The sequence below is a fragment of the Artemia franciscana genome, chromosome 10 (genome assembly GCF_032884065.1).
Source record: "Artemia franciscana chromosome 10, ASM3288406v1, whole genome shotgun sequence".
NCBI lineage: Eukaryota > Metazoa > Arthropoda > Branchiopoda > Anostraca > Artemiidae > Artemia > Artemia franciscana.
The window spans coordinates 36,078,913-36,099,879 of NC_088872.1; the positions used below are offsets into that span (position 1 = coordinate 36,078,913).

The 20,967-nt window shown below is 33.9% G+C and overlaps 1 protein-coding gene across 1 annotated transcript in view; it reads left to right on the top strand.

Moving 5' to 3' along the window:
• LOC136032142 (ER degradation-enhancing alpha-mannosidase-like protein 2) overlaps positions 1-19,813 on the top strand; it is a 40,159-nt gene extending 20,346 nt beyond the window's left edge. Inside the window, exons 5-8 of the mRNA XM_065712311.1 lie at positions 4,366-4,696; positions 9,021-9,277; positions 14,200-14,386; positions 17,548-19,813. Coding sequence (XP_065568383.1) covers positions 4,366-4,696; positions 9,021-9,277; positions 14,200-14,386; positions 17,548-18,209 — 1,437 coding nt within the window. The 3' untranslated portion in view covers positions 18,210-19,813. The remainder of the gene's footprint in view (positions 1-4,365; positions 4,697-9,020; positions 9,278-14,199; positions 14,387-17,547) is intronic.
• Positions 19,814-20,967: the final 1,154 nt, after the last annotated feature.

A 20,967-nucleotide genomic window follows, 5' to 3' on the forward strand; every position in this document is an offset into this window, starting at 1 on the left:
TCAAGAGTTCACTGCCGTTTTTACGTCGTAGTCATCATTATAACGGTTGCCACTGTGGTGGTAACCGGTTGAACAAGAGACAAAACATGGGTTTCGCATATCAGGTCCAAATCGAGGCAACAGAAAACGGAATGGAAATTTACACACTCCCCAGCATAGTTGAAGGCTAAACTGACTCTCTCCTACCGCAAAATCATGGCGTTGGTGTTCTGGAACAGACTTGATGTTTTGTTGGTCAACTTCGTGCAACGAGAAGCGACTATCAATGCAGAAGCCTCAGAAAGCTCCGCAGAGCGACAAAAAAACAAACACCTTGGGATGCTGCAAAGGGAATTGTCCTTCATCATGACAATGCAAGACCTGACACTGCAGGTCAAACCCGCAATTTTCTGGACAGCTTTGGCAGGGAAGTTTTAGACCACCGACTCTACAGTCCTGATCTTGCACCAAGAACCATCTGTTCCTTCACCTCAAGCAACACCTCAGTGGCAACCGTTACAATGATGATGATGACCAAAAACGGCAGGGAATTCTTGGTTATCGGAGCTGGCGCAAGTTTTCATAAAAAGGTCACTTTGTAATTAGTTGAGAGGTATGACAAGTGTTCAAACAAACATGGTGACTATGCCGTCAAATAAAATAGAGTAAAGTACGTACTTTCTGAAAATGAATTTACTTTTTTGAAATAATCTTTCATTGTTTAGTTATCTACAAACGGACCTTACTTAAAAAATACCCCTTATATTTCAAGATTAAAAGGGTATTCCATTATTTCATTCTGTTATCTGTTATTTCCAATTTAAATCTCTTTCAACATTAACCAAGGACCGAAGATTTCAAAAGATTTGTATATCTGTTGTTCAGAAAACAAATCCTGGCCATGGAGTCTTGGTGGGGAATATGCTCTAGTCTGTCTCTCTTTATACTGTTTTGAAGTTTATAAATTGACTAATTGATGAAACCGAGAAGCCGATCTAACTTAATGGAAGCCGAAAATATGTTAGCTTTTTCATTTTGATTTATTTTTTAATTCTTGGCTTTTTTCGTTGTCTATCAGGGCTATTGAATCCTTAGTGAAATTTAGTCATGACATTTAAGCTGTTCAGAAGCCAAGTCGATTAAATCCAATCTGTGTACACTCAAAGATATAAGCTAGAAGAGACAGATAATTCCTCCTAACACTGCAAAATTTGTATTTGGTATCCCCGTCCCCACTAAAATAAGTAATTTTCACGGATACTAGATGATACCATTCAAGGCAGGATAATGGATGTATAAGGAGATATAAAAAGCGTAATGGTGTAACTTTATATTCCCAGTTTGCAGTGCAAGATGATGAATCTACTAATATTGGCAACCTTGCTCAAGTTATTGTGTTTTCATGTTTTGTTTGTAAAGAGGGAATAATGTGTAAACTTATATTATTAATGTAAGCTTCATTAATAATATGAATTTCATTGATAATGTAAACTTCTTCAATAATGTAAATAATTAATTATGTAAACTTCGATATTGTAAAACAGCACCAAATGCAAGCAAAAGTTGTGAGTTGTCTTTTGTTCTATATCTAATTATTAAAAAAAAAATTGGTTTGTCGCGGAAGTTATCTAGGATTTTGTCAGTTTCTTTAATGTTTGAATCAACCCTTAGATAAAAGGTTGAACCTCCTACAGGATTGGCTCCCTTCTAATGCCAAGATTTTTAAAACCTCTCGCTCCCTTATTTTGTATATTTTCTACACATTCTGCCTGTTTCTTCAAACTGAAAGAATCATCAACTTCAAGTGAAGATTGTAATAGCAGAGAAAAATAGAGAGCTTACTTGACTCGAAAATTTTTTCATTCTTTTTAATGGCTTAAAACTCCAAACAAGAGAACCAATCAGGTTTTGAATAACATACGTTCATCTTTCGGAAACAGTATATTTGATGCAAGTTCCTGGCTTAATATGGTTTTAAAATCAGATTTTAAAAATCTTTGGCTATTAGTCTTTCTTGAATTAAGGAATAATATTGTTTGTTGAGTTACAAAAATATGTCACAAAATTAAAGAAAAGACAAAATAAAACAAAAATGCAGAGGACAGTAATTTTTTTTCTTTTTGATGATGTTTTTGAATTTGTACATAATTATCTAAAAAACCGGGATTCACATTGAAGTTATGTATTGAACGAGCATTGGTGAAAGGCTGAATGTCTTTGGTAGGAAAAGAAAGCCCGGATTTTCCCAAATTCCCTGCTTTTTGAATAGAAAAGTTCTAATCTCTAAAACTTTTCATAAAATGCTAAGGAAAGTTATAAATCTAGTATTTGAGATAATTAAGCGCGATTATATTTGACATCGAAAGGGCATCTCAGGGTCAAAGGGGCTGCAAGTCAACTTACTCGGGTTTCACTTTTTTGGGTATAATCTTTAATAGGTAACAAAACGCATCTGTAGCCATCTGTAAGCTGAAAAACATTGAGTAAATTTAATAGCAACATTCATCCTTTGCACTAAAATTGAATTGCCAGGACGAACAGTAGCCAATAAGTGTATAATGTTTCATTAAAAGTTAACTTCTGACTTGAAGACTGTTTGAACCTGTAGGGAACCGTTTAAAAGAAATCAAAGCACTGATGAGTGATAAGTGACTGAAATATTTATATATATGACTCATACTTGTATATGTAAAATATATTACTTACGTTTCGTTCATTCATCCTGAAATTCGCTAAAAATGAAATATTAAATCATAAGAAACATTTCTGTCACTATATTCTAAATATTTTCCCTCAATTGAGTTTGACTTAGTCCCTACTAAAATGCTCTGAACTAATTTCATACTTTGTGATCCTAACCTAACACCAAAGATCTTGACAGTATTTCCACCAGATGGTTGAAACATTTAAATAAAACGCTCATTTTAATGCTAAGGGTCCCTTGTATGCTTGCTCTGATAAATTATGCTCAACTTAGAGAGTTTTCAGAATGTCATTAGCTTAGATGCAGTCTAAAGTTATAAGCAGGCTCAGAACTCGGAACCTCCAAAGAGGTTCTTGGTACTTTTATTGGCGTCAAGGTTGAGATAATATTTTATACTTTTCTCTTGTTTGTCTTATGGAGATAAATGATTCGCTTCTTGACTGCTCATTTAGTAAAAGACGCCGAGGAGGAGTTTTAAAAGATCTTATTTTTTTAAAATTTAGAAATTTTTTATTTATTTATTTTTAAGTAAACCGAGAAGTTGATACAACTTAATGAAATCCATATCATTTTTTGTTTTAGCAAAAGTATTTTACTGGTATTCCTAGATTGCTTTGACAATTTGAATTGTGGAATCATCATCAAATGCGTGAGTCATATTCGAGCCGTTCTGAAACAAAATTGATTTTGCAAACTTGTGTAGCACTCTGTACTGTACTCTGCTCTTTTGTTCAACCAGAAAACAAAGAAAAACTAAAAACTGCAAATGTGTCTTTTAAATGGGCTGCTGAAATATATTCAAAAGAGCCGTCATTCTAAGTCAATTTAAATTTTTTTCCATAGCTTGGTAATTCGCGGAATAACGTAATAAAGGGAACAAAACCCTAATAGGAATTTGTCATTTTTTCTTTTTTTGTTGTACAAGAGATAAATTCACCTGCTGAGTAGTATCAAAAGTTACAAAAGTGCAAGTTCGGGACATTGGTTGAGAGTAGTAAAACCACTTGACAAAAAAGTTGCGGTTCACCTGTACTTCTTATTAACAAATGTGGACTATAAAACTATTCGATGACGTTTTGCCACTGGTCCAGCCACAGTTGGAGCTTTCCCCTTCGTGCTGCTAAGGAACAGCTTGATCCATTACGGTTAATAAAATGGCCGTATGCCACGGAAGACTTTCTGAAACTAAAGCAGGACTTGAATGACTTTGGGATTCCCTCTAACCGCTGGCTTCATTGACAATTCCCTTGTTCCTATTTATCCTTCAACATTTCTCATCTTTCTTTATCATTATTTTTATCTTTATTTTTCAATATTGATCAATTATTTTGGTTGGTGGCATCGAGAAATTTGACCGCTATGGGGCGCCATCAGCAGTCAATCAGGTTGTTTAATAACCATTTGAATAATTAGAATGGGCAGTGTGTGGCTAATTAAGCCAGTTTTGGCGTGGCAGTCGATTTCCATTTTTGATCAGTTATTTTTGAAGGTGCCATTGAGACTTTTGAAAGCAATATGGGATCATTAGTCTGTTTGTCTGATAGCCTTTCGAATAGTCAGAAATAGTAGTGGGTGGTTAAATATGCCGGTGGGTGTGTGTCAGTCTTGTTGTATAATTATTCAATTTTATTAGCCTATTTTAACCTTTACTATTTGTCTTATATTGATCAATGTTTTTGCAGGTTGCATTGAGAGCTTTGAATGCATTATGGCATCATAAATCATCAATCGGTCTGTTTGGTAATCATTTGAATACTCAGAATGGACAATGGGTGGCTACTGATGCTGGCATTGGTGCGGCTGTTGACTCCTATTATGAATATCTTGTGAAAGGCGCTATCTTGCTTCAAAAACCAGAACTAATGAAAATGTTTTTGGAAGGAAAGAAGGCTGTGGATAAATACTTGAGGCATGAAGACTGGTATTTTTGGGCATCCATGACTCGAGGAAGTGTTACTATGCCTGTGTTCCAGAATCTGGAAGCATTTTGGCCTGGACTCTTGACGCTAATTGGTAGGTAGAGATAATGTCTGCTTAGAAAAAAAATTTACTATAGACGCTGGTGCAAAATGTTAGATACGAGGCAATGGTGCTCAGCTAGGTTCTGAGGCCTATAACATAAAGAAGAGCACGTAAATCATGTGACCAGTATTATGAACAAAAAAATTAAAGTTTTTTTCTTAAAATTTACCACATACCTGCAATAAATAAATGCTCATTATACGAAAGTAATAAAAAGAGTATACTCTTAAAAATAATACGATGGCAACTGCAACAAATAACTACTTATTGAATTTGAACAGATTATAAAATAAATTAGAAGTAGAAAAGAATAAATTATAATACTGTTATAATAGAGTAAATTAGAAGAGATAACTAGAATAGAATAAAGTATATAAGATGCTGGAATTTGACAAAAAAAAAAACAATCAAATAACGCTGATAAATTTAATCAGACATCGTTGCTAATCAGAAAAAATATCAAACAATCGCAGTGCACAGATGATAAAACGAATGTTAAAAGCTAAATACTGATAGATCTATTTCAAATCGGGAATAATATAAATTGTATAATAGTAATAACTTTTGTAACTCTAAAAGCCCTATGGCCATGGTAATATAAAGCGAAAAATTCAATTTTAATCAAGTCACTACATAAACAAAAACATCATACAAATCTAAAAAATATATTTCTATGCTCTGTTGGTAGTCTGAGAAATCATCTCAATCTTTTAACACTTATAAAGCACTCATCCCTGACTATTTTTCTCAGCCATCTTTTATCAGATTTAAACTCTCCATGCATTTCCTTTCAAAACTCACTAAATTCTTCTCAGTTACACATCATATTACCCATAGTCTCCTCCATCTCTCCACACATGAAGCAAAAGTAAGGATCACCCTGTCCTTGCCTCCTCCCTGAATACTTTATTATTGCCCCGAGTGATAAACTATTTGCACTAATTCTAATAATGTACTTTCACTCTCCCTTCCATAAACTCACCTTAAAAATGCCTCTTCGCCCTATATTCCTTTACCACAAAGCAGAGCCGAAGAGAATGAGAGGGACTTTTTTCATGCTGCCAAACCTGTACCTCTTGATCACGTAAAAAGTTTTCTACCATCTTTGCCACCTCATTATCTATACCTAATCCATTTGTCTGTATTTTCTCCACTCCACAATCATGTGAAATCTTTCTGATTGTTTTATGTTAGTCTATTATTGTTAATTATCTATATATTTTACATAGCTCATTTTGTGCCTTTTTTCTTTCGAGATATCCTCTGTGGACTGGTTGCCTCTGATGTCAAATCAAATATCAACTTTTTAGATTGAGCCTAAATAGTCTATTAGACAACACTGCCTTCCCATTAAATTATAAAAGTATGCCATTCAGTTTGCCATTTTCGGCATTCGTGTGTGCCACATATTGTAAAATTTCTTACACAGATAGAGGATTTTTCCAAATGCCTTTTTTTTGGAAGGGCTTATGTCAGCTTTGTTTCTCACTCAAATTGTCTTTTTTGCCCTTTTCTGCAATTAAACATGGCTCTCAACTTTTTCATCACAGTCCACCAACATCGATTTAAATTCAAAAATAGTACCACCGAAGTTTTATTCAAATATGAATTTTAGTCTTTTTTTCCCACTGAGTTTTGTCTGTCTTAAACTATCTTTTTTCTTTTTGGATTTTGAATTTTATTTTCCCGACAAAGACTTCTAGGAGTGAAATCAAAATATATGAGCTGCACACATATGTGTATTTTTTTCACTGTCTTTTTTAAAAGTTATACTGTGTTTTATATGCACATTGTTTAGAGAAAATTTAGAGAAAGGGTGCCAAAGCCTTGCCATAATCTATTCTTTAGTTGTTGCTATTTTCATTATTACCAGATTGATTCATGATTTGATCAGACTTTCATGTTCAACCTAATTCAGGCTTGCCCAAGAAGCTGTATCAATAGATATAAAAGATCTAATAGATAAATTTTTTAAGAGAAGAAAAGATGAAAGGGGAGAGGAGGGGTCAATCAATTTTTTTACTCGTAAATTAATTATTGAGAAGTGTCTGAATTATCAAACCAACATCCCCTTATTGAAGATTATGAATAGGATTTTGAACAAGGGAAAGTACCTAACAATTTTTGGAAAACTAATTAAACCCCTCTATAAGGAAGGTTTCTACAGGAAGTATATTACTTAGTATGATGATACTTTTTAGAATTAAGAATACTCTATGTAAGGTTTAAGAGAAGAAGAGTGCACATCTAGGAAGGATAGAGGATGTATCGATCAAATTTTAACTTTTAGGCTAATAATTGAGAGGCACTTGAATCATCAGACCTGTTTACTGATAAACAGGCTTTTAATTTGGATGATAGAGTAGCTTTAGTGAAGGTCTATTCATGTATTCTGTGCCAGTTTAGTACATTAAAGTGATTAGTGTTATGTTAGATACCAATGTTGCTGCAGCTGAGGTAAAAAGTGAGATGAGTAGTTTGTTTGTATGGAATTAGGAGTTACGCAGAGATGTGTCCTGTACCCGTTTATGTGGATCGTAGATTAGGAGCACCGCAAAGGCTTTAGGGGAATGTGATGTCAATTGGGAAGATAAAACTTTTCTAGACTTAGATTATGCGAATGATTTGATTGTCCTAGACAAAAGTCTTAGCAAAGCGAATGAATTTTCGAGGTGTTGAGAGTTCAGGGTACTACAATAGGTTTGAAAATTAATGTTGAGAAGACTGAGTCACTCTGGCTAGGGATAAATGAGGGGAAAGAGGGGATATTAGATGACGGTAAAGTTTAGTAAGTGGATAACTTCACTTTCCTTAATAGTATTATTAGTAAGGAGTGTCGATGCCTCAAAGATGCGAAAAGTGAAACAGCCAATGCAACACAGTGTTTCTTACGCAGTTGAGAAAAGTTTAGAAGGATAGAAGAGTCTACAAACTAGGATTTTACATTGGAAATGACGGTCCTCACAGTAGTCAAGTGGGTGCTTCGAAAGGATGAGGAAGGTTTGTTAGGCGTTTTCCAAGGGAATTGTCCCGAGTGAGGTGGGAAAAAGTCATAAGGAAGGATTTAAACGGTATCAGAACTGCAAAGGAAGCAGTAAAGAGTGAACCTTTCAATATATTGGAGGGGAGGAGAAGTGTGATAAGCGGTGCTGGCCTCAGGTGGCCTGGTGGTCTAGTGAGCTGTTATTAGCAGCAGTAGTAGTAGCTGTAGGGAGAGGAACGTGAAAACGGGTAAATTGTATAAAAACAAATACTCGAAAAATTAAATTTCTGTATGTTACAGAAAACCCGTTTACGAATCATTTTCCTCAGAGCATTATTTTTGATGACATAATTATACTTGATCAGAAATTTATAACTTGTAGCTAGCCTTGCGAACCTTTGGCATGTGTCCATGTATGGTAAGCTGAGAATTTCTTATATAAACATATATATTATAAACATATACATATATATTATAGTTACAGGGAAATCCATGACAGTTTGATTTTTGATAAATTTGAAATTGAAACCAGTTTTTACAATAGGGTCAATTGACCACGCTCATGTCAAACATGTCGACCATACGTTAGTTTTCCGCATATAAATATTAATGGATATTTTATTTTCATTGGAATTGTGAATGCAGGCTTCTTATTAACTTATTTCCGAGTTTTTTGTGTTCATATGCTTATGTGTATAAGGTAAATTGAAATCATACTTAGTAATGTAAAACATAAAATTTGAACCATAATATTATTTTAGTATAAAGCTTTCCGAGCCTAAATAGCTATGTAGCTTTAGTGTTGCACTCGCACAAAGAATTGGAAATAGTAAATATAGAAACAACAGGAATGTTTGTTTCTAGATCTAAAGTTTTGGTAGCTTGAGCCGCCTTGAAATTTACCTACCCAACTTCCAAAAAAATGGGCAAACACAGTTAAATCAGCTTTTGATAAATCATTGCGTTTAAAATCAACTTTTTTTTTACTGTCCAAAGCTTCACTCTTTATAGCCTCCCATGAACCTCCTGTTTTCCTTAAATCCCTCCTTAGGACCTCCTTCTACCCTTGTACAGGATGTCTTGCTTTTGTCTGGGCCAATCGGCCAAAACATATCCTTATTAAAACAAGAAATTATGCTTCATCATATTATATTCAAGTCTTCAGTCAACATAACTTCTCCGCCAAGAGGCTAAAACCAGCCATAAAAATCATGCTCTTTATATTGCCTTAAATATTTAGTAAATATGTAATCTTCACAAGCTATGTAAACTCAACCAAATGTGTAATTTTTTTCATTACTAAATCTTTAGTCAACAAATTCTCTTCACCAGGAGACGTTAATTCAGCCAAACGGAGCATACTCAATTATCACAAAGTAATGAAACAGTATGGCTTCGTGCCCGAGATGTACGACGTATACAACAGTGAAGTAAGGAGCCAACGAGAAGGCTATCCTTTAAGGCCCGAATTTGTTGAATCTTTGGTGTATTTGTACAGAGCTACGAAAGATAGTATATATATCACCATGGGAGAAGATGTCCTTCGCGCCATTGAGCATAGTGCTAAGACGTCTTGCGGTTATGCTAGCGTGAGTATAGCCTAAACCCTGTCTTTTTAAACTTATTGGGGTAAGATTGTTAACCAAGATGGAGCTGATTCCTGTTTTGATGTTATAAAAAATGTCTCCTTTTTAGTGTTCTCACAGAGGGATAGAGAGTTTACTTGTATAAAAAAAATGTGACTCGAAACATTCCGTTCTTTTACTGGCTTAATACTTAATACAGATTTGAAATAGACGGAGTTATTTGTCTCTCCAGAAATGAAATTTCCTTGTCTGTCTAGATTTGTGTCTCAGCATTAATTAAACTAGTTAGGTGCAGTTCTAGTCTAGGGGGTTCTTGCTACCTTGGGAAGTAGTTGGATCAGTTTAATAAAACTTTTAGGAATGAATCCAAGGCCAAAAATATTTTCTGGAAAGTTATTAATAAGCTCCTATGTTTACACTCTCCTTATTTCCAGAGATTTAAAGAGTTTATACATCTTGTACTTTTCTGAGTTTTGACAAAAATGTTTTATCTGGATTTTGAGTTTCTAATCTCTTCTTCATTGAGTTTAGTTTTTGAAACTGCAATTTATATTATTTTCAGTGTAGTTTTAAGCCATATTAAGAGTTGTTTCTAAAACAAGAAAAATAGTTAAAGATGTTTGAAACTTCATAGATTGGTATTCATAGATGGTGTAGGTGGATGGTATTCATAGATGGCATAGATGGTAACTTCATAGATTGGTATTGACCAAAGGCGTGGAGCACATAACATTTTTCTTTTGCCTTCTTAGAGCAGAAGATCTAGTTTGTAAGTTTCACTTTTATTGCAGAAAAACTGTTAGAGATCCTCAAAGGTCAGTGCCCTCTGGAGGTAGGAGAAGTGGTGGTAGGTGCTTCAAACTATCTTCACATGAGATTATTAAGGCTCGGGATACATTCCTGAGAGATTTATTCACCTGTCTCAACTATTTTCCAAGATAGCAAGAAACCCCTAAACGAGAATTTTATCACCTGATTTTAAAATAGCTGGGCGATTTATCTCTAATAAGAAATAATGTGATTAATTTTCTGAAATACGCCACACAAATAACTAATGAAATTAAAAAATTCTTTTTAGTATGGAAGGAATGATAGTAATATCTGTTTTTTCCTTTGGAATTGATTTCTGTGTCCTCATTTGACTGTGTGAGGAAACAGCAGAAAATTTCTCTGTTTCATATTTCTTCATTTTTTGGAATTTTATCTGAAATTCGTAAGGACTTTTAACAGGAACAATATCCAGTTTCTGATCTATTAAATTGGATTAATATATTAAATGTAACGAAATATAAATCTGTAATGTTGGGAAGTTAGAGTTGAAATTTGTAAACAAAAAATTCTAGTGATTGAAACGTTGTAATAATTATGGAATTATAAATCATGGTAAATGAATATTGGAAGCAGAGGTATTATTTCTGCCAAGAAGCTGTAGAAGAAATCTAATCGATTCATTAAAAAATAAATTATTTAAGAGGTAAGTGGCAGGGAATGCGCTCATTTAAGGGGGATAAAATGTCATGTGAATATGCTAGTGTGAATGTAGTCTAAAAACTATTTTGTTAAACTAATTGGAGCAGGACTCTATAATTTAATAGTGAAATAAATATACTGAAATAAATATATAAATTCAGTTTTCAAACCAAATATTTCCAGGGCGCCAGTTGAACTAATGTGACGTCAGTCCAACTTGACGTTGTTGCTAAAAAAGTGTCATCTTTGAATAAATGCCACTTAAAGACAGAAAATGCAATGCTCTTTAGACAAGTTTGACTATAGCCTAGTGTAAATGCAGTCTAAAGGCTGATTTGTCAAATTTATTGGAGTTGAATTGTCTAAAAAGAGGTACCTGATTTAGATTTTGGTGCAAGCAATAAATTTCCCTAGCCTTGGGACGTAGATACAGGACATAAGTGACGCTTTTCTAGAATCTTGATTTGTTATCTATTAAGAATCACATTGCATTTTTTTTCTCTTTTTCTACCATCAGTTCGTGTGTTACAATGTGTTTCCGAAAGGGAACAACCATAGGAACTGATAGCTATATTTACCTTTTTGGAAAAAAAAAACTTCAGTTAATGGAAAGGATTTTACAAAGTGAACGAATGGAGTCAAATATTATGAAGAGCAGCAGAGCAGTAAATTTGAAGGTGAAGACTGCAGGCTAGACATTTCACTCTGCAGTTCTTCTTGCACAGTTCTTCTTGCACTTGCTTTTCTATGGGCACCAAACTGTGTGATGTATGTCTTGAGAAGCTCAGTGTCTGAGTCGAATTTGGAGGAGGAGGGTGGGTGATCCTCGCCAGGTGGATTTCCAGGAATGAAAACGATTTCTTGAGTAAAAATTTCGAGCAACTTGACAGACTCGTTCTCTTGAGCTACAGCCAAGCACCATGACGTGACTCTTGGATAACCGATGACATTAGTGAAAATTGGCCTCTACAAACTCCTGGCTGTAATTACTGGACGATAGAATGACAAAAACCTTTCCAGCCGGTCGACACTATCCATCACTTGATGTAGTTTGCTACCAGCATGGGTTCACATTTTTCCAGCTTGCTATCTTGTGAATTTATGAGTTGGGTCGATTTTGTCAAAGGTTGGATTGGTAATCAAATGATGCCCTTAATCTCTCTTGAAGTCTTCGTCTGACCTCATTGGGTATTTCCTGAGACGATTTAACCAAGTAGTGCCGTTCGTAGTATAACCCCAAGATCACCAAAAGTTTCCCAAGATCACCAGAAGTTCTCACGGCCTAAAACATTAGATAGTTTGACATGAAGGATTCTAGGAAACTGTTATCATCTTACTGACAAGTCGAGCTCCAAGGCAGTTCTCTTCAACTTGGCTACTACTCTTCCCCCTCTATACCTTGAAGTTGAAAGGGTTTCTTCCTGAAGATGTCATGCACCATACTTTGTATCCAAACCTAATTAGTTCACAATAGATGAGCATTTTTGCAGAGTGACTTCCAAAGTACGGCACAATTTGCTTGTTATTTGCTTAAATTGGCTGCGAAAACTTCGAATTTCATGGTTCTTCTAACAAGAGCAACAAGAGGCGAAACTTGGCAATGTTATCTTTTTAAGGCGAGAATGTCTGTAAACTGCGTGCACTTCTCCAGGACTGAAGACTCGTGGCACCAGATCCTTCAGATCCTCCTTTTTCCTCCATCTGGAACGTGGTAATATACGAGTCTCTCATATTTGGTATATTTGGCGAAGAAAATTGATCGGGTAAACTATAATCCCTCCAATGTTTTCATTTATAACCAGGGATGGTTGGAAAGAGGGGGGGGACGAAGGACCGAGTCTCCAAAGAATCAAGTACAAGATTTTCTCCTTTTTCTTAGTATGAAAATTTGCATTACAAGTTTGATTCTTAGAAAAGGGCAAAATGGGGGAGGAGGCATGAAGAAACTTATCCTGGGATCCAGTTTTGCTTTCATTAACCCTGATTAACTCCAAATTTAATTTCGAATTACGGAACAGTTAAATGGTAATCGGTGATGTTTCATATCTGTATGATATGATAGATATGGCTGGCTCACATCTAGCTCATATCTAGGCGATGTTTTACTCAAAAGACGTTGAAAACATAGTATTATGTAAAAGATAAATAAATACATCAAAAGGGATAAATACTCCAGTGTGACTCAAGTGCTTCAATTTGGAAATTTACAAATTTAGTATATCTATTATAATTAAAACCTAAGGCTAGTCCGTATTATACTAGTGAACTTTGTCTAAAAAACAAGTGTGTTGTGTTAAGCAAAGTAAGCATAGTTTGAACATGCCCTTATTTTTTTTAGTCTATCTTGTTTTTAGTTTTGTTTTTTTTTATCTTTTTCAGGTAATAATAAAAAGGTTGAGAGCAAGTAATAAAAAAGAGGTTGAGGTAATAATAAAGAGGTTTCAGGTAATAATAAAGGGGTTGAGAGCCAGTAATAATAAAGAGGTTGATGTAATAATAAAGAGGTTTCAGGTAATAATAAAGAGGTTGAGAGCCAGAGGTTGAGGTAATAATGATAAGTCTAAATAAGCTAATGAAAACGAGAATATAGCTGAAAACTTTCATTGGCATTTTGGTAATTCATACTATATTTTTTAATAATTATCCTTTTCTTGCAGTTTTCAGGAATTTGACCCATCAGAATTCTAGTTTTTGAGTAAAGATTTCTTGTTGACGATATATCAAGTTTCAAGAAAAGGCGCATATCTCAAGACTTTGAATGTAATCCATCTGTTGATAAAATGCAGGATATGATTCTATTTTCGTGAATAAAAAAAAAATGAAAAAATGCTATTTTAGAAACAAAATCAGAAATTTCCGGAAAAGCAGGAGCCTTACTCACGCGTATGTTCGAACTGTGCTTAAGTAAAACAATCCGTATTCAGATCTATACCTCATTATTCTAATGATGTGTCCCGGTGTCCCGGTCGTCATTTGTGTCCGGGTGTCCCGGTCTGTAATTTCTATTCGAACAATCCCTGTGTCCCGGTCGTCATTTATATATCCCGCCTGTGCCCCCGGCGTCCCCGTTGTAGTTGTGTCCCTGTGTCCCGGTCGTCATTTATATTCCCTGTGTCCCGGTCGTGATTTGTGTCCGGGTGTCCCAGTCTGTAATTTCTCTTTGAGGTTCCAGGTCGTCATTTATATTCCCTGTGTCCCGGTCATCATTTGTGTCGTGGTGTCCCGGTATGTAATTTCATCAGTTGACAAACATGACGTCAGTCGACAAACAACTTCATGACGCATACAGCTCAATCCTTATAATGACGTCAGTCGACAAACATGACGTCAGTCGACACACAAACATGACGTCACTCGACACACACACACACAGACAACTTATTTATATATATATAGATATATATATATATATATGTGTGTGTGTACTTTAAAAGTAATGCCTTGTATGTTTTTAGATTAGAGACGTAAAAGATCATTCTTTGGAGGACCGGATGGAGTCGTTTTTCTTAGCAGAAACAACGAAGTATTTGTATCTACTGTTCGACCCTGACAATTTCCTATTAAACGTTGGGCAGACGGGGAAGGTGCACAAGACACCTGCTGGCTCCTGTGTTATTGATGCTGGATATGTTTTTAACACAGGTAAATTGTTGACAAAATCAATCTTGACACAAAATCATCTTTCCTTAAATCAAAAGTTTACTTCGTTTAAGCACGCCAGAATTTGTATTTAAGGAAATAATCAATTTTTAAGGTCGAAACTCCTACGAGAATTGGCGCTGAGTTTTAACATGAAAAGAAGAAGTAGTATTACAGCAAATACCACGATATAAGTTGTAATTCCAGAGAAAATATCAATGCTTTTAGAGAAAAAAACATCCCAAAGTTAATTTTTTCTGTTGCGTATATTTTTACTTCTATGGATGACAGTCGTTCATGATATGCGTGATATGTCGTTTTATTTGCGTAGCATATTATTAGTATAATTATACAATCTATAGATACATTCCAGGTGGATTTCAAGGGGACATTGCCTTTTTTTTCTTTTGAAGGCTGGCTATTGCATTTCAAAAAATTGTTTTAAAAGTATTATTTTACGAAGAAACTAAGGACTGAAAGATCAAGGCATATGTTTACTCGCCGTAACACTAAAGTATGAATTTTATGTTTTATATTTAGCTTAATCTGTTTTTTCCTCAATCATTTAAACTAGGCCCGTAAAAAGGACTTTATTTTGTTGGGAGGGACTTGTAAAACAGCAAAAAAATATGTTACATAAAAATCTTAGAAACCCCAAACAATTAGGGCGTTTGATTTTTTTCGGCTTTTATTTTCTATTATTGGATTTGATTTAAAAATAAGGCAAATTTGATATCAAATTTGCTAAAGTTTGGGTTGAGAAATTAAAAATCAAAATATCACTGCTTAATATTAAAGCAAAATTCATTTTCAGTGGAGTTTTTAAAGAAAAAATCGAGTGTTTCAGAATATGGGAAAGTGTCTTCATACTAATCCTAACCGGACGAAGAAAGCTACACGACTTTTTGACTATAAAAATTAGACGCAAAAATATACGCTGCAAAAAGGAATTTATTAGATTGGGGATTTTGAATCAAATTTGGTTGTGACTTTCTGCTTATAAACCTCCGTTTTTTAAAGAAATTTAGTTTTTGTTTTGAAGCTCAACAAAATTGACACGGGCTTGTTAAGTGTTTTAAGAAAAACGATTTGGCTTTACTTTGCTCGTTAATTTTACCGTAGGAAGATATTTTTGTCGTTCTTTGTTTTTTTGTATTATTTTTCACTTTTTATTTTTTTTTACTTTTTTATTATTATTTTTTACTTATTTTATTTTTGCTACAGTGACAAAGAATAGTCAATTCAGGAAAAATATTCTTGTTCTGAGAATTGCCTACAAAGAAGAATTACCCGTAAAAACGGCTATTATTGAGATTGACATACAGATTTTAAAGTTAATAAATATACATTTTTTTTCTGTAAAAGTATCAATTAGAAGAATTTATGTATAGAAGTAAACGGAGAATCGCTACCATCACAGCCAAAACTGTATATTGACAAATTTTTAAATTAAAGAGTTGATTAATTGTTAGACAAAATTATGGTAGTAGTGTGACTTTTGTTAAATAAATCAATTAATGTTTAATTAAAAGATTTAAATCTAAACTGAATGTTTGCGGCAAGCAAAATATTTATTTTTATCTCATACTATTTCAGAGATCCGAAGGTTATTATTGCAGGGTCTTTTGTTTTAGAATTCGTTAATTTCTTTGTTGGGCAATGTTTCTTTTTTGTGTTATTGCAATATATTTCTTTCATTACAGTTAGTATATCAGACTGTGTGTGAGTGACGTCCAAGGAAAAAAAAACCAAACCCGTTGGAGTTGGAAAAAAAAGAAAGAATTCCATGGTGGTTCTGAAAAGTGATACGTTAGCCTAGTGTAAGGGGAATATTAATTCCAAAATTCAGTCTTTAGGCTACCACTCTTTTAGGTTTGGTGAAAAACCCTTTTTACAATCCTTTCTATGGGGTCATTAGTGTCTTTCAGCTTGGGTCTTATAGTCAACGTCATGGGCGCAATTATAACGCCAGATTCTAAGGATCGGTACGGTGAATCATCATTTTCTGCGGTAGTTCGAAAGCTATTATGTAGCATAATTTCAATTTTAGGGGGAGTGGCGAAATAAAAATCAGTTCGGACTTCTTAATTTTAATAAGGACCAGGTATGCAAGATACAGCAAAATTAATTTGATATCAAAATGAGCATGAGTTAGAAAAGAGAATATAATTCATCTTCAAAGATTAGAAACTTCTATATTCCAGGAAACAAATAAGATGGGAAGATGAGATAAGAAAATCTGGTTTAACCAATCCATAAAAGTTGCTTAGTTTGAGTATGTGGGCCGTAAATGTAAGGTTTACACAAAGAACCAGGTAACGCCTTTCGAACGACAGCGGAAGTATCCAAAATTGCTTTGATCGGTACCACTAGATATTGCCGGACAACTCAAGATAACTTACTTTTTAGTTTCAAAATAACTGAACTTTTTTTTTTTTTAGTTTTTGTTCTTCCATTCTTGTTCTAGCGTTCTTGACCGATATCGTTTGAGTCTATAAATATTTCAGTTCCTTCCTCTGACATGTCCCTATCATGAGCAATTTGACAAGAACATTTTATTGTCTGTTTGTTTTCTCCGTGTGGAAAGTCGGTTTCGAGTCACCATTTCGACGATTCAAATACATTGTCAGCATTCAAATATCTTTGAAGATTCAGGTTTCGAGCTCTGAAACGCCATGGCTTGTCTAATGGGAAGCTACTCATTGCAACGCAAAAGTTACATTTTCACAGTTCAGCTTCAATAATTTTATTCGACTGTTGTTGCTATGCTGCCTTCTTCAGGGCACTCTTTGGAATTCTATCCAGGAAGGGGGGGGATATATTCAGAAAATTGCAACAAATATTGTAGACGCTCATCAATAGTAAACACAACGAATTTTAGAGGGGACAAGCCCCAAGTAAACAAAACATTTTAATATAATCTTTTTGTCTCGAGGAATTATCCTCAAATGCCTCAAATGGCATGTTCCTTTAAATTTCATCTGGGGAATGGGCGCTGAATTCTAGAATAAAAAACTGCCAAATTATGTGTAACAAATTAGAAGTTATGGAGAATAACTATATACATTTTAAATTTAGGGGCGGCAAGCCCACAGGAAAAAAAAAACGATTTACTGTTCGTCTTAAAAACGGAAGTGGAAGTAATTCGTTTTACTTTTTTTCAGAGGCACATCCTATCGACATAAGTGCGCTAAACTGCTGTACCGGCATAAGTCTCGAAACGGTTGGTGGTTACGTTTGGAATAGTCTCATTGATATATCAGACCCTAAGAAGAAAAACTCGTTAAAAGGCGTGAAACTCTCTACAATGATAAAGAACCGTCAAGCTTCAGAGAAGAAGAAGAAGGTACATGATTCAGACAAGGCTAATGTGGAAAGTACATCTAGTCATTCTGATTTAATTGGTTTACACGATACTGATAGATGTACTAAAATAGATATATTCATTGAAAATAGTCAGAAAATTTGTAAGAAAAGAAATGAAAAAAGAAGGGAAAAGGTGAATAAGAAAAGTGAAAAGCTTACAGAGGGGACAGTGAACCCAAGTAAAGAGAATATACCCAAGATTCAGACTCAGTCCAATCTTGTGGACATTTTAAAAGAACACGATTCCATGTATTCAAAGTTTGTCCGCTTTAGTCAATCTCTATTATTAGAGCCAAAACGCTTTGATAGTCAAAAGCTATTAAAGAAAGTGGAGGAGGATGAGCGGTTTAAATTAAATGAAACTTGGTTCAATGATTTCGCGATTCTGAAATGTGAACAACCACCATTTATTCAAAAAATTATGGTAGGAAATCAAGTGTACAACGAAAAATATCCTTAGCTGAACTGATGAAAATAGGAAATTGATAAGAAACTGATAAGAAAACTGATAAAAACTATAGAATACTGATAAGAAAACTAATAAAAATATAGAAACCTGATAAAAACTATAGAAAACTGATAAGAAAACTAATAAAAACTATAGAAAACACATAAAAAATATAGAAAACTGATAAAAACTATGGAAAACTGATAAGAAAACTCAAAATATTTATATAATTAAAAATATCTTTAGTGTAAGTTAAAGAGTACAGAAAACTGGGGATCCTTTGTTCTTTCATGCTGTGATTTGCCGAAAAGCGTAATTCGAATGACGTATTTATTTTGCGCAAAAAAAAACACGCAAAAAAAGCTTGGAAAATCGTATGTATGTGGAAAAATCGCAACTACCCTTAGCTTATCTTACAAAAGATGAGTGTAAAAGTATTATATCTTTTGATATATGAGTGTAATGAGTGTTGATGAGTGTAATGAGTGTAAAAGTATTTGCTGATGTTGATCGTCTGTTATTGTCATGCCTTAGACATGACATTACCAATGACTTTACCAATGTCATTACCAATGTCATTACCATGTCATTACCTAAGGCATATAGATGAAAAGATTACGGCATGCAAACAATTGAACAATCAGCTACTTATTTGATTTTGGAGCACGTTTTCTCGCTTGAGAATTTTAATGCATGTGAATTTGCGTTTTTCTGTAAAGATACTGATAAAAAATCGTCCGCAATCTGCAACATCGCTGCGATTTTCCGCAAAACACAGCGAGTGGAAACTAAGAGTAAGAGAGAAACCCAAGGCCGTCAATGAGAAAGAAACAATCATTGTCATCTAGCGCTATCCAGGATTATTATAAAGCTAATCATAAACCTGAACAATTATTGCATAATAATAATTATAAAAAATTTGAATTTTATTTTACTTTAGAGTGAAAATAGAAAGAACCAATATTTGCCAATTTTTTGTTTTAATACCAGGATGCTAGATTCTGTGCTCCTAGACTCTAAGACAAGGTCTCTGCTAATCTAGTCCTTACTATCTTAATCAAAATAATTTTCAAAACTTATGATGACTTAACTATCTGTAATGAACATACGAGGCCTCTGTTTCTCAAAGTTTCAGGTTAGGTTCAAATAAGGTTAAATATAAGTTCAAGTTTCAATATATTAAATTAAGCTTTTTTTTTAATTTTTTCTAGTTCTTCAGGGTAGCGCTGCTTTGCCAGTGGGTCGGTAAGTTTTTAATACCTGCTAAACTCATTTTGACGAGCCAAAGGACCCACCCCCCTAATCAGTTTCACACACTCTCTAGTGTCACTATGCCTTAAAAATCATGAAACATATATGAAGAGTTTTGTGGAATTACCTTGTCTACTTTTTGAACTTATGTTGTTATCCTATGTTTGATCGTGACATCTCAATTTCTTTTTTGACGCACTGAATACATTAGTAAAAAGTAGGCTTGTCTTTTGAAATTATCTTTTGACTTATCTTCTTGGTAATAATGTTTTTATTCCAAAACTTAAAAGATAGGGAACAAAATAAAGGCCCTCAATTCGTGTAATAGCTTTATTTTTTAGCTGTTCGAATTCATAATCTTTGGTCATTTTAGTCTAATTGCTACTTTGATTCTGGATCCTTATCAAAACTTCGAGATCAATTTTACGTTTGGTAAGACTTTGTTATGCTGCTTACCTTCGGTGAAAATTTTATTATAGCGTGATTACATCTTTGATTTTGAGTCCTGACGAGAAACTTGGAATGTAATTTTATTTTCATTAAAATTTCAGATGATCATGTTTACCTTTGGTAAAATTACATCCGAGAAAAACATTATTGAAATCTTATCAATGCTCTGATAATGAATGTAATTGAATGTAATTAAGCCTTCATTAGTTTTGAGATTTGGTTGTTTACCTTCAGGAAAAGTAGCTTAGGTAAACTTTTATTCTTGTCATTTTATTTTTATTACAGTATGGGTTGTTAACCTTCAGTAAAATTGTCTTTGGTAAAAATATCGTTGTAGTCTAATTGCTGCTCTGATTTTGAACCCTACTAAAAAACTTCGAGTATAATATTACCTTCAGTGAAATTTCAGGCAAGGTTGTTTATTTTCAAGAGAATTACCTTCAGTCTAAAATTTGTTGGCGCGTTATCACTACTTTGTTTTTAAATCCCGATGAAAAACTTTGGACGTAATTTACCTTCATTAAAATTTTAGGTTGGACTGCTTACCTTCAGAGAAATTACCTTAAGTAAAGATCTATTTGCAGTCTAATCATTAATCTGATCTCGAATCCGAATTAATTTAATTCTCTTTGCTGGATTCATGCGATCTATCAAATTTTTTACTGAGCTCTTCCGATAATTTTCAAGCAAGTCTCAAAAACTTTATAAACCGATGTCAAAAACCACTAAAATTTGACCATGCTAAGAAGTGATAGGACTTCTAATATTTTGTTGATTTTCAACCTTTCTGTTTTTGTTGTTTTTTTCTGATTTTCTGTCAGTGTGAAGAGTACATGCTCAGTGCAGTTTCAAATTTAAGAGCCTTATTTTTATATACTAAGTATGGTTTTCTATTAAAATATTTGTTTTTATTTTTGTTTATTCTTATAGTTTGTCTCCTATAGATCCTTATTGGTTATTTCCTTTCAAGGCACTTTATGCAATGTATAACAAAAACATAATACAGCTTATAGGTTTTTGTTCTTTCTGTTGTTACAAATCGTTAGCACACAGAAAAGATGGTGAGTTT